Source organism: Schistocerca serialis, chromosome 3 (assembly GCF_023864345.2).
Source record: "Schistocerca serialis cubense isolate TAMUIC-IGC-003099 chromosome 3, iqSchSeri2.2, whole genome shotgun sequence".
In the NCBI taxonomy this organism is placed as follows: Eukaryota; Metazoa; Arthropoda; class Insecta; order Orthoptera; family Acrididae; genus Schistocerca; species Schistocerca serialis.
Window position 1 is genome coordinate 47478476 of NC_064640.1, and position 12402 is coordinate 47490877.

Here is a 12402-nt window from a genome sequence, read left to right on the forward strand (position 1 = left end):
TTTGCCTAAACTGAAGCTGTCATCCATCCAGAGACTGGTTTGTGCACCACAGTGCTTTACTAGGAATGGTTCTGTTGTAGATGGTATGCTGTTGTCTTTCTCCAACCATCAAACAGACTTTCCCAGTTAGTTATTGGAGGACCTGCAGTTTACACCAGAGTCTGGACCATGATGCAAGATAGCATTTTTCACATCAACGACATTGCCAGAGGTGAAAGAAATGGTAAGTGACAGACAAAAATCCTAAGACGACCTAGGATTGAACCAAAGAACTTTTGATCCACAGGCGGGCACTTCACCTATTGAGCCACCACCAAGCCATAGTTCCTCATCTACAGTATATTATGTCACTAATTAAAGCTCTAACAGTCATGTAAAAGTTGCAGACCATTTGAAATATGTTCATTGTTTTACTGACCATATCTTCCTCAAATAATTGGCCTCCACATGTATGGAAACACCTGTACATTTCCTGCAAGATTCATCTGAAGATCCTTATTTGAAGTTAATATGTTTAAATGCTTACTAAATTCATGAAATCCATTTTCTGAACGGTCATCAGTATTTTAGTCAGACACATCAATATTTTTTAGTAAGGAGATGCCTATAATGGGAGATTCAAGTTTCACTACTGTTTCACCTATTTCTGTTTCTGTTGCACATGACACTTATCTTTTATATTGTTTCCTGATTTAGCTTTTACAGTTAATTTTACATATGCATCTGCTACATACATGTTTGTTGAAACCTGAAACCTGGGTTTTGTAACTTCACAAGTTTCTGCAGTTAAGTTTATCAGCTTCACTGCATGTGCTTGTGATTTCTCTGTACCAGAGAAGTCTGCCTCAGTTCTGTCTTTCGATTCTTATTGAATTTGAAGTGTGTCAGTTTCATACATTCTCATAACAGTAGGCAATCAGAATTTAAAGCAATTATACATGGTGCTGCACAAGGTTCTGTCTTGTGGCCTCTATTATTTCTGATATACATAAATGATCTTCCACTTGCCATTTCAGAAGGCGCAAATTTTGCCCTTTCCAAAGGTGCTACAAGCATAGGAATAGAACATAGTACCACTCTCAGTACTTGTTTCTCTAATAATGGGTTACAAGAATTAGAAAGTGCTAAGTTTTTGGGACTACAGAAAGTTCACAGTTTTAATTGGAAAACCCACTGCATACAATTTATCAAGCATCTTTGAACAGTTAAGTTTGCTGTGTGTATAGTGACTGTTGTATGTTATTTAAAAATGATGAAATTAGTTTATTCTGTGTATTTCCATCATTAATGAGTTAAGAAATCTTTTTTGGAGACACTCAACTTATAGTGACAGTATCTTCTTTATAAGGAAGTCTGTTATAGTAAGTATATCTGGTGTTAATACTAAAACAGCCTGCAAAGCCCTATTAAAAAGGATCATATTTTGACAAACAGTTTGCATTATTTGTTGACATCCCCTGTCAATACAATTATTTATTTTTTCTCAAAAAATAGTGAAAAGCATGAATACGAGTACAGACTCAGATACAAGAGTACACATGTAATCAACAGCTTGTCAGAACACATTAAATGTCACATAGAGAATGTGGTGAAGTTAAAGATGAAATTAAAGACCTTTCTGTTGGATGATTCCTCCTACTCCATTGAAGAGTATCTTTACAGGAACTAAGGAATTTAAAATTTTAGGCTACTTCGAGTTAGGACATTAATAGAGTAGTCTTTTAGATTTCTTTTAGAATTGCATTTAAATTAAATATATGTTTTTTTTTTTTTTAATTTCTTTCCACATCCCACATGCCCCTATATATGAGATCAGTGGACTACAGCTAATGTAAATGTAAAATGTAAATGTAACTGCAGCAGATTCATTCAATATTCACAGCATTTCACATTTATCACATCTAACAAAATTTTGTTTCAGTAATTTCTGTCATATTTATCATTGGGACTATCAGCCAGACAACATAGGGTAGTAACAAGCACAGTAGCTTCACATAAGTTAATAAGTCAAGTACAGAATCTTCTTCACCAAACGTTCTATATTCACAAATGTTTGGTGCTTTCTATGGAAAATGCAGTGAAATTTTTCATGTATTCTTGTTGCTTGTTGGCAGATATGTATGGCATAACTAGTAGATATTTCTAAATGTCTTCAGTTTAGAGTATATACTTACAGTATCAACTATCCACAAAATTGATTCCCTAACAGCTTCTCCTGATTCACCCATCATTTCCCATATTTCATTTACAATTTTTGGAAGTGATTCAATATGTTCCCTGTGAAAAGAAATGGAAAAAAGAATAGAGGTTCTTTTCCACCGATAATTAAATATGATTTCAACTTATATTCACTTTATGGCATGTGTACCACATCCATATTTCATTTTATAAACTGGAGTGGACATCACTCCTTATAATAGCTAAACATTTGATAAAACTAACTAAAAATTTCATAACTGTAATAAAAGTGGGATAATACTTCTTATTAAATGTAAAAATGTGTGGTGCACTAGTTAAGTAAGATATATCTAGCGTTAGGGTGTGTTGGTGGAGAGGGAGTGGGGTGGGGGAATCACCTTCAAATTAAAAATGAAACACTAAGTTATAAACAAAAGACAATGGAAAAAACTTTCTCAAAATCATAAAGGCAATGCCACTGATAAATCACTTCATTTATTGTATAATTTATTAGTAATTGCAGTCATAGTGTTGACAGAAACTACTTCATGTTTTAGGCTTTTATATTACTGAAAAGATATGATTCAAAATTTAAATAAATACCCTGTCAGTGGTCTCTACTGTAGAAGCAGTAAACAGTGTGTAGCTCAAGGTGCTTCCTGAGTTAATCTCCACCTCATATTGAGTTTACATATTGCCCAACCAGTCCAATATTTATTTCAAATTTTTCATTCAAATATTTTCTTGTAATGTTCAAGTATAATCCATTGTGGTCTATGTGCCAAGTAAATCTGTTGCTTCAGCAAAGATTGCTTGTTCCCATGGAACATAAATGTTGAAAAATCTGCCCACAATGCACTCCCTTTATGCTGACAATAGGGTTCGTATTGACTTTTGGCCATTGCCCAAAAGCATTAGCTCAAAGCCACGAGCTCTCTTTGCACTGGCTCAAAGCTAGCTAGGACATGTTTCCCTCCTAATTTCTTTCTGGACTCTAATTCCATAATGACTAACTTACATTTTTAAGGCAACATCTCTCTGCCCTACCATGAGTAGCTGGGAACTTGCAAACCAACCCAGGTACAAACAATTGTACTCTGTATATAGAATAAACTTACTTTTTATTCATGAAATCTATGTCTTATGTTTAACATCCTCTAAAGACCGCCACACATTGACTATCTTGAGCAGATGCACTCTGCATCTACACTGAACTGCAGCATGAATTGACCTATACCTCAGTTATAAAATGTTTGATAGAAATTTGTAATATTCTGCTGTGCATATTCTGGACAGTATTGTGACAATTCCTATATCATGTAAATGATGAAAAGGATGATAATAAATGAAATGAAATTGCGGGACTCTGCTTAGTCCTTCAGCAATGTCAATATTCAGTTAATATTTGAATGAGTTCCAGCTTCCAACTATATTGTTTAAAAAAAAAGATACATCTTTAACAACATGAAACTGAAAATCTTTTTTGTAATATTACATGATTCTGCTTTGAACCTTGAGCCTGATGGATGATCTTACAAGAAATTAGCAAATGCTTGCTTCTAGACAATCTTCCCCCCCCTCCCCCCCCCCCCCCCCCCTGCTCACCAACCCAATCATGTAGGGCACAATACAAGTCCATTATTAACATGTACTATTAATAAAATATAACTTCATCTCCAAGACATACTAAAGAAACTGAGTAATGGCACAACCAAGACTAGTATACATGTGATTGTCCTGATAACATACAAGTATGCTGACTAAATATGAATGACACTGTAAAAGTGAGAGCCATATAAAGAAAAGTGTCAAAAAATCTTAATTTCACTGAATATATTGCTACATAAGAGAATTAAACTGAGGCACAAGAGCTTGCAAGCATGACATGCCTATCTGTTACCAAGCCAACATTTGAAAAGAAAAACACACATACTATTATAATAATCTAAAGTTATATATGTTAATATAAATTTGAATGTTTGCAAGTCTTTTCCAAAGGTATTTTTCTGGAATGTAGCAATGTTTGGAAATGGAAAGTGGGTGTTAAACAGTTCATGCAAGAAAAGAATAAATGTGTTTGAAGTGCCATGCTATAGGGGAATGCTGAGGGTTAGATGGGTAGACTGGCTAACTAATAAGCAGCCACAGAATCAAACTGGGTAAAAAAGGGAATTTATGTCACAATTTGACTAAAAGATGGGGTTAGTTAATAGAATACATCTTACGGTATAAAGCAATCATCAATTTGGCAACTGAAGGAATTGTGTAGGGAGAGGGATGCCAGTGTTTGACTATAGTAACCAGGGATGTAGACTGATTGTTGTTATACAAAAATGAAATGGCTTGTGAAGGACAGACTAGCTTAGATAGCTGTAACAAACCAGGCTTTGGACTGAAGATCAAAACTACAGCATTTGAAGAGACATTAAAAATGATGTAGACAGAAAATAGCTATTTCACTTTAGGGCAACACCAAAATGTATTTGAATATTTTCTCCTGCTCAGTATAATACTTGCAGTTGATCATCTTCTCAGTCATTATTGTACTGGTTTCATATTGGGTCATAATTATGTGTTTTAAACACTTTTAAGTAGACAGATTACAGAGGTTGACTTCAGAAACTTGCATTTGTCATGTAGTCTTCAGAGTTTGAGCCTGTACACTCAAATTACTGATGGGAAACAATAAAGATAAAACACAATACATGCAACCCAGTAATGAACAATGCCTTACCACGCCATTAGCAATAATGCACAAGTGTAGATTAATAAATGAAATACAATATTCTAAATTCTCAGGTGTTTATATTGGTGGGTTCATTGATCTAGGAGAAGGGGACAAAACAGCGAGGTCATCAGTCCCATCAGATTAGGGAAGGATGGGGAAGGAAGCTAGCCATGCCCTTTCAAAAGAACCATCCCACCATTTACCTGAAGTGATTTAGCTATATCACGGAAAACCTAAATCAGGATGCCCGGATGCAGGTTTGAACCATCATCCTCCTCAATGCGAGTCTAGTGTGCTAACAACTGTGCCACCTCACTTGATAGGTGTTTATATTGATAAGAACCTGAACTAGAAGTGACATGTTACAGATATTTTTAAACATCTTAGTTCTGTAACTTTTGGATGACGTGCAACACCACAATTTGGAGATGAAAATGAGAAAAAAACTTTACTTTCTTTTCTATTTTCCAACTCACCACTGAAGAAAGAAGTGTTTCTTGCACAGAGCTTTTAATAAGGATAATGTGTGGTGTCTACTATAAAACCTCTTATAACCAGCTCTCTGAAGAGTTCAACGTACTGACAACAGCCACAAAGTACATTTACTCACTCATGAAGTTGGTTTCCAACACTCAATCACAGTTTGAAATCATCAGTAACATTCGCAAATATAACACTAGGAGGATAAATAATTAATACTATCCACCACTCAGCCTTAGTGTGGCACAGGAAGGAGTGAGGGATCCAGCCATCAAAACATTTCACCACCAACTCACTGATATAAAGAATGAAATGGATAATAAAGTTAACTGCAGTCACAAATTATGATCCCTGTAACATGTAAATAACTAATTAGATGAGTAATTACCTAATAATATGAATGAAAATCCTCTTCCAAAGCATACATTTGAATAGGGTGTCAAATGAGAAATACATATATGATAAAAGAGGAACGTCATCTCCCTCAGCGCAAATTCTTCGCTCTAATACAGTTTAATTTTTATGTTTCCAAACTCATTTCAGTATCACTGGCACAAGACAACAAACATCATATTGGTTCCTTATCTCTTTCATTAATGACATTTATTTTGTCATGAGTGGTATGATATTATCTCTGACACATTCACTCATTCATTGCATTCTGTTGATTCCATCATGATTGATGTTGAATCAGTCTAATTTTACTTTAACAACGAAAATTATCTTTTAATAAATGGACTGCTAATTAATTACTGCCATATATATTCTGCTTATACATGTAATTATCAATCAAGAAGCCTTAATTACATAGTGACACTGAAAAATAAAATTAAGAAAATACATATTTCTACTAACTTAGCTTTTAATTGCAAAGAAATGTAGAAAGGATAAAATTTGTACCAAGAAATAGATGTTCTATGTTACATTTGGTTTTATGAGTCACTACAAATACCTGTGATCAGAATGAATGGATGAAAGAAAATCCTTTAGATTGATGATTGTATCAACTAAAATTGTATTATATCCTGATATACAGAAAATGTGTCTTCCACAACTATGTCTTTTGACTAGTTCCTTGGTATGATACACTAAGAAGCATTCCTCAATGTTTGAGGATTAACTACATCAGGAAAAAGTGTCTGGATTCTTTCCTCATTACCAAGCATGTTTCTGTCAGTCACTTCATCAGCAAAGTTGAGCAAGTAACTCTTTAAATGTTATTTGGGTGTTGGTTGCTGAATGACGCAACAAGCCACAAAAATTTTGGAAAGTTTTCTTTTAGTGTCATAACCAGTTTCGGACCACCATTCCCATCTTCAGATGGCTAATCATTTTCACTACACAGATGTTTTGATCAACAGCAGTCATCTGCTTCACACTGCACAAGAATATGTGCACAAGTATATGTTCCAGTAGATGGCGATTTGTTTTGTCATCTACTGGAATGTATGTAAGTGAAAACAACTATTTTGCTGCATGTATATAAAAAAATGCAAGCACTTCAGCATATTTTTATTAATGAAACAATTGATAAAGTAGCACTTAGTACTCAAATATTCTTGTGCAGTGTGGAGCAGATGACATGCTGTTGATCAAAACATCTGTGTAATGAAAATTATTAGCCATCAGAAGATGTGAATGGTAGCCTGAAACTGGTTGTATCACTAAAATACAACATTTAAAAGTATTTGTGGCTTGCTGTGTCATTCACCAACTAGCATTTTAACAGGTGTGGACTTCACAATATCCAACATGGATAAAATAATGTTGTTTGGGTAATTCTAAGGTCAGAAGCAAACCACAGCAGTTGTTAACTAAGGCACTTTATTCGAAGAGAAACAACTGAATTTGTTGATGCCCAGGACGAAGGCTGTGCTGTGGCCTTGCTAGATCTACAGGACTTCATTAGTAAGATGTTACAAAAGATCCACTGCTTATCCAAAGAAGACAATGAAAATGAAAATCACTACTGTACTCAACAGCAGCTCATTTACACGGGAAATCATACAAAAAACATTTCATTTTTGTTATAAAGTCTGCCCATCCTCCATTTCCCAACAAGATTTAGTCTATCAAAAATTCATAAATTGGCCTATTATGGACTACAATATGTCACATATCTCAGCAACTCACAACAACGTTGAGCACTCTGGTTTAGGGGGCTAAGGAAGTAGCTATACTTAAAGTTAAACAGGTATCTTATGAAACTTACAAGAGCTCTGTTCTGGTAACACCAGTATTTTATTAACTTTATATGCAGCTTCTCTTTTTAATTTTTCAATCTCGTTTTTTATAAACAACTGTCATTTATCAACCTCCACATAATTATTATTCAATGATCAGGTATTTAAACAGACTTATGGTGTAGCTATGGACAGTCTATTGTCCCCCCTTTTGTCACCAACATTGTTATAGAAGATTTGGAGGGAGGAGACCTGGGGTCTGTGGAACTGAGTCATACCTGTGAAAACATCTTTGCCATATGATCGCACAATACTGAGATGTAGAGAGACTTTGTGTACATTTTGCTCCACCTAAACTCTCTGCCCCAATATTGCATTTGCTATGGAGATCCAAAAGGATGGTTACTTCCCCTCTTTCACATGCTGTTGAGGAGAAATGCTGCTGATAAGTTGGGTCATGGTCTTTATAGGAACCACACACATTTACATCATCATATCAGCAACTGCCAGTTCAACACAATCATAGAGGGTGTTCCACATTTTGTTTTATGGGACATATACCTGTAGCTTCTCGTTTGAAGTGCACTATCTAAAGAACGTCTTTCACCAGAATGTTTAGAATCAGCAGAAGATTAGATGCCCTCTGTGGTGTGAATACATAAAAATTCCAGAAACTGAAAGGACAAGCTGAGATGCTCCCTATAAGATAACCTTTTTGGCCTATAAAGGGAACTGTTCAGTTGAAATTGGTTCTGTTTAATGAAAATACTATTAAAAAGGTGTTTTTCTTTAAGAACAGTTCCATACTCAGTTTTATTATTGACGACAGAGGTCTCCACAAGACTATGTTTACTGTGTTCCATGAAACTTTTGCTTGTAATATATAGTTTTGACCACCAAGACTGCAAAAGATGACTCTAGTGAACATAAATTATGCCCTTGTTTACAACAGCCAAGCAGGTTTGTAATAGCAGATCACTGCCTCATTCCTTGTTCTCTTGTTACTCAGACAACGTCTTGAGGGAATCAGTTTGGATTAAATTGGAGAATAACATCAGAAAGAGGAAAGAATGGGTGTTAGCTAGATGTGTGTGTAAGCTGGCTCTTTGAGGAAACACCATGGGGATTAAGTGGGCCCGCAGTGATGCCATAAAAATGTCTTTGCCTATAGTTATGTCTGGTTTTAGTTGTTGGCAACTGTCATTTATTCTAATTACAGGTATTTTACATTCTCTTTGATAGTCTGCACTAGTGTGGCCCTTCTCACCTTTGATTAAATTCATGAAACACCAACTGTATCCAATGCAGTTCATGACTTTCAAATAGCAGAGGATTTGCCAAATGAAATATCTATTCCATTTTAATGTTTATACACACTGAAATCAAGGGAACCTATTAAACTTTCCAGAATTACTTTCTCAAAATCATAATCATAAAACTTTTTTCTAATTATTGAGAAGCCTCATTTGGAAAAAAAAATAATCAAAATGAGTGTGATTATTCAACAGCTGCAAATAATTGAGTTGTTTACGTTTCAAATTCAACTTATAGCAGTTACATGCATTTTCGTATTCTATTGTGAGATTTGTAAGAACTTACCTAATGGATAATTTATCAATTATGTACTGAAAATAATTGAAAATATCTTTAATGTAGAATTCATTTGCATTGTAGGAGTTGTTAAGGAACACTTTAAACTCTTCAAAATCGTCATTTACAGCTCTCAGTGACCTGAAACAGATAACCTTATTGAAAAATATTTAGCATCACTGTTTATTCCTGTCAATTTGTGTGTGAAAATAGAGGATTACTTTGCACCCTTTATGTGTCCTATAATAATGTAATGAATAAGTGCAAATAAAATCAGTGTGGTGTGTCCTCAATGAGTGCATGCTGCAACAGAGCCTATCAAATTCAATTTACCTACAATATAATCTACAGTATTACAGTATCTTATTGGAACATATACTATTTATTGACATTTGAATCTAATCTGGAGGGAGCAGGGGATAAAATAAGTAGAAAGAGAAGGATTAGTAGTGTTGCTGACAACATTGCAATTCTGTAAGAGCCAGCAAATACTTTGGAAAAACAGTTGAACAGAATGGATAATGTCTTGAAGAGAGATTATAAGATGAAGTGTAATCACATTATATCAGCTGATGACAAGGTAAATAGATTAGGAAGTGAGAAACTGAAAAGAGTAAATTGTTAGATATTTGGGCAGTAAAATAACTGATGGCTGAAGAAGACAGAATATAAAATGCAGACAGGGAATAGCAAGAATGTCATTTACGTAAAAGAGGAATTTTATAGCATCTAATATAAATTTAAATGTTGGGCCTTTTTTCTGAAGGTATTTGTCTGGAGTGTAGCTTTGAACGGAAATGAAAGGTAGATGTCAAGCATTTCAGACAAGAAGAGAATAGGAGCTTTTGAAATGTAGTGCCATAGAAGAATGTTGAAAATTAGATGGGTAAGTCAAATAACTAATGAGGAAGTACTGAATGAAACTAAAGAGGAAAGACATTCGTGTCACATTTTGACTGAAAGAAAGAAGCAGTTGATAGGACACATCGTTAGGCATCAAGTAATAGTCAAATTGGTAATTAATGGATGTGTGGGATGTAAAAATTCTAGAATGGGACATAGGCATGAATAGAGCAGGCAAGTCCAAATGGGTGTCACTTTCAGCAGTTATTTAAGAGATGAAGAGGCTTGTGCAGGATAGACTAGCATGAAGAGCTGCATCAAACCAGTCTACAGACTGAACACCACAGCAACAACAGCTACTACTACCAATAGTACTATTACTATGACCACTGCTCCTGAAAGGGAGTTCAATGAAGAGGTATGCAGTTTAGTCTAGAGATGTGACTTTAATGCAGCTGTTACAAAGGAGCAGGAAAAGACAAAGAAAAAACATTTCTGAGTGGTCAACAGATTAAGAGATTTTACTCTTCAGAAATGAAGTAGTAAAACACAAAACTGTTACAGTAATATTTATAACTGACCTTAGTCAAACATTAGCTTCTGTTTTCAACAAGAAAAACTGATCACAATGGACAAATTAAGAGAGCATACTTTAACAACTAGAACAGCACAATAAAAAACCATAAATTTGTTGAAAGCATAGATTGGGGTATTGTCGAGATAAAACAGACGTCTTATTTTTCCATTTTTCTGGTCTCTGTTTCTTAATATTTTCCCACAGATGATTTAGAAAATCATCGCTGACTCTTCACTCACTTTGAAGGAACTTTATATTTGTGCAATGCCATTTCCATTAAAATCTAAATACATTTTATTTATTTTATTATCATTACTGTCTTTGAATTACTGTGCACCTACATGGCCATAGTGGGAATTATTATGGTATACAAAGAGTGTGTACATATGCTCAGATCGTTTGTTTATTTCTTTCAGCATCATAAGTGGAAATTAAAATCCTGCCACCCGATATAATTGTTTTGAGAATTTCAGTGATTGAAATTGTTTGTAGCTACAGTTTCGAATACATTCTTTATTGCTTTTGTCTGTAGCCATTCATCAACAGTCATGAGTCAACTTTGGTGATAACATATTGACCATATCACTTTCTGTCAACAATTCACAACCTCTTATACTCATCACCATGGACACTTCACATATATGTCACCCCACAAAACAACTGAGAGTGAATGACTTTAATGAACTTTGTTTTTAATTGCTATCAACCACAGGCTGATTACTCTGAAATAAAGAAATCAGTTAAATAATTTGAGTTTTATTCTTAGCCTTGTTCCAAAATCTGACTTTTCATTTTCTATGAATAAATAACTGTTTATCTCCGTCTCCGATGCTGATACAAACATGCAGGTCATCATTCTTACACATCAAAGGGATTGAATAAAGCATGTTACAAATGTCTCCACCAGCAACCACTCAAAAACATAGGACATCTTTACTGATCGTGAATCAACAAGGTCGTTACCTGGTGCATTATTACAGAAGTATTTTTGTTAGAGTGTGTGAGAGAAGTACCTTTAACCCCATCAAACTCAGCTAATAGTGTAAAGTGACACACATGAAATTATATGATAACAGAACCCCAAAAGTTCCAGTAAATATGGGTCCACAAACAAGCCATGTGTGTGATAATTGTGTACGTGTGGCTATGAGCCACCATTGACTTCAGTATGAAGTATTGCCATGTTTAATACAAATGCATTTGAAATTTAAAGTTTCTGCCCATGTCCCCATCTAACTTGGCTCAGATATCAACCATAATCTATATTAACAAGAAATTTAATACAATTTTTTTTTCAGAACTCCCCCAGATCTTCTTATAAATCCTGACATGATTGTACAGCTAACTGCCCTGGTTCTCCAACTATATCAAAAGAGTGCTGCACACTTCACTTTATGAGATGGGCCCAGAAAACAAATCCAGATGATTGAGGTCATGTGATCTTAGAAGTCAGGGTAAAGTTCCTGCTTGAACTGTCCATCTTGGATCACACTGGGGCATAAGATATCTTCTTACATCAGTAGCAAAATGTGGCAGTGCCCAATCACACATGACCCACATTCTCCAATCATGTGCCATGGATGAAATTTTATTCCAATTATATACATTTCTACTAACATGGGCAATATTTTGTACTGATTCAGTGGTGCATCATAACCACACATATGAAATTATCATGCAAATGCCTCATTTGTGGACCTATCTTTACTGACATTTTTTGCTTAACTGAAATTTTTTGCTTTTATTATCACATACTTACATCCATGTCATATTTTGCTGTTAATTTTTATACATCCTGTATATGCATAGGCAACGGAATTTGA

At 34.7% G+C, this 12402-nt stretch overlaps 1 protein-coding gene across 1 annotated transcript in view; it reads right to left on the reverse strand.

Moving 5' to 3' along the window:
- Positions 1-12402, reverse strand: part of LOC126469699 (apolipophorins) — a 738135-nt gene that overhangs the window by 177485 nt on the left and 548248 nt on the right. Inside the window, exons 54-55 of the mRNA XM_050096873.1 lie at positions 9169-9300; positions 2175-2277 (exon numbers count right to left, since the gene is read on the reverse strand). Of these exons, the coding sequence (XP_049952830.1) occupies positions 2175-2277; positions 9169-9300 (235 nt within the window). The remainder of the gene's footprint in view (positions 1-2174; positions 2278-9168; positions 9301-12402) is intronic.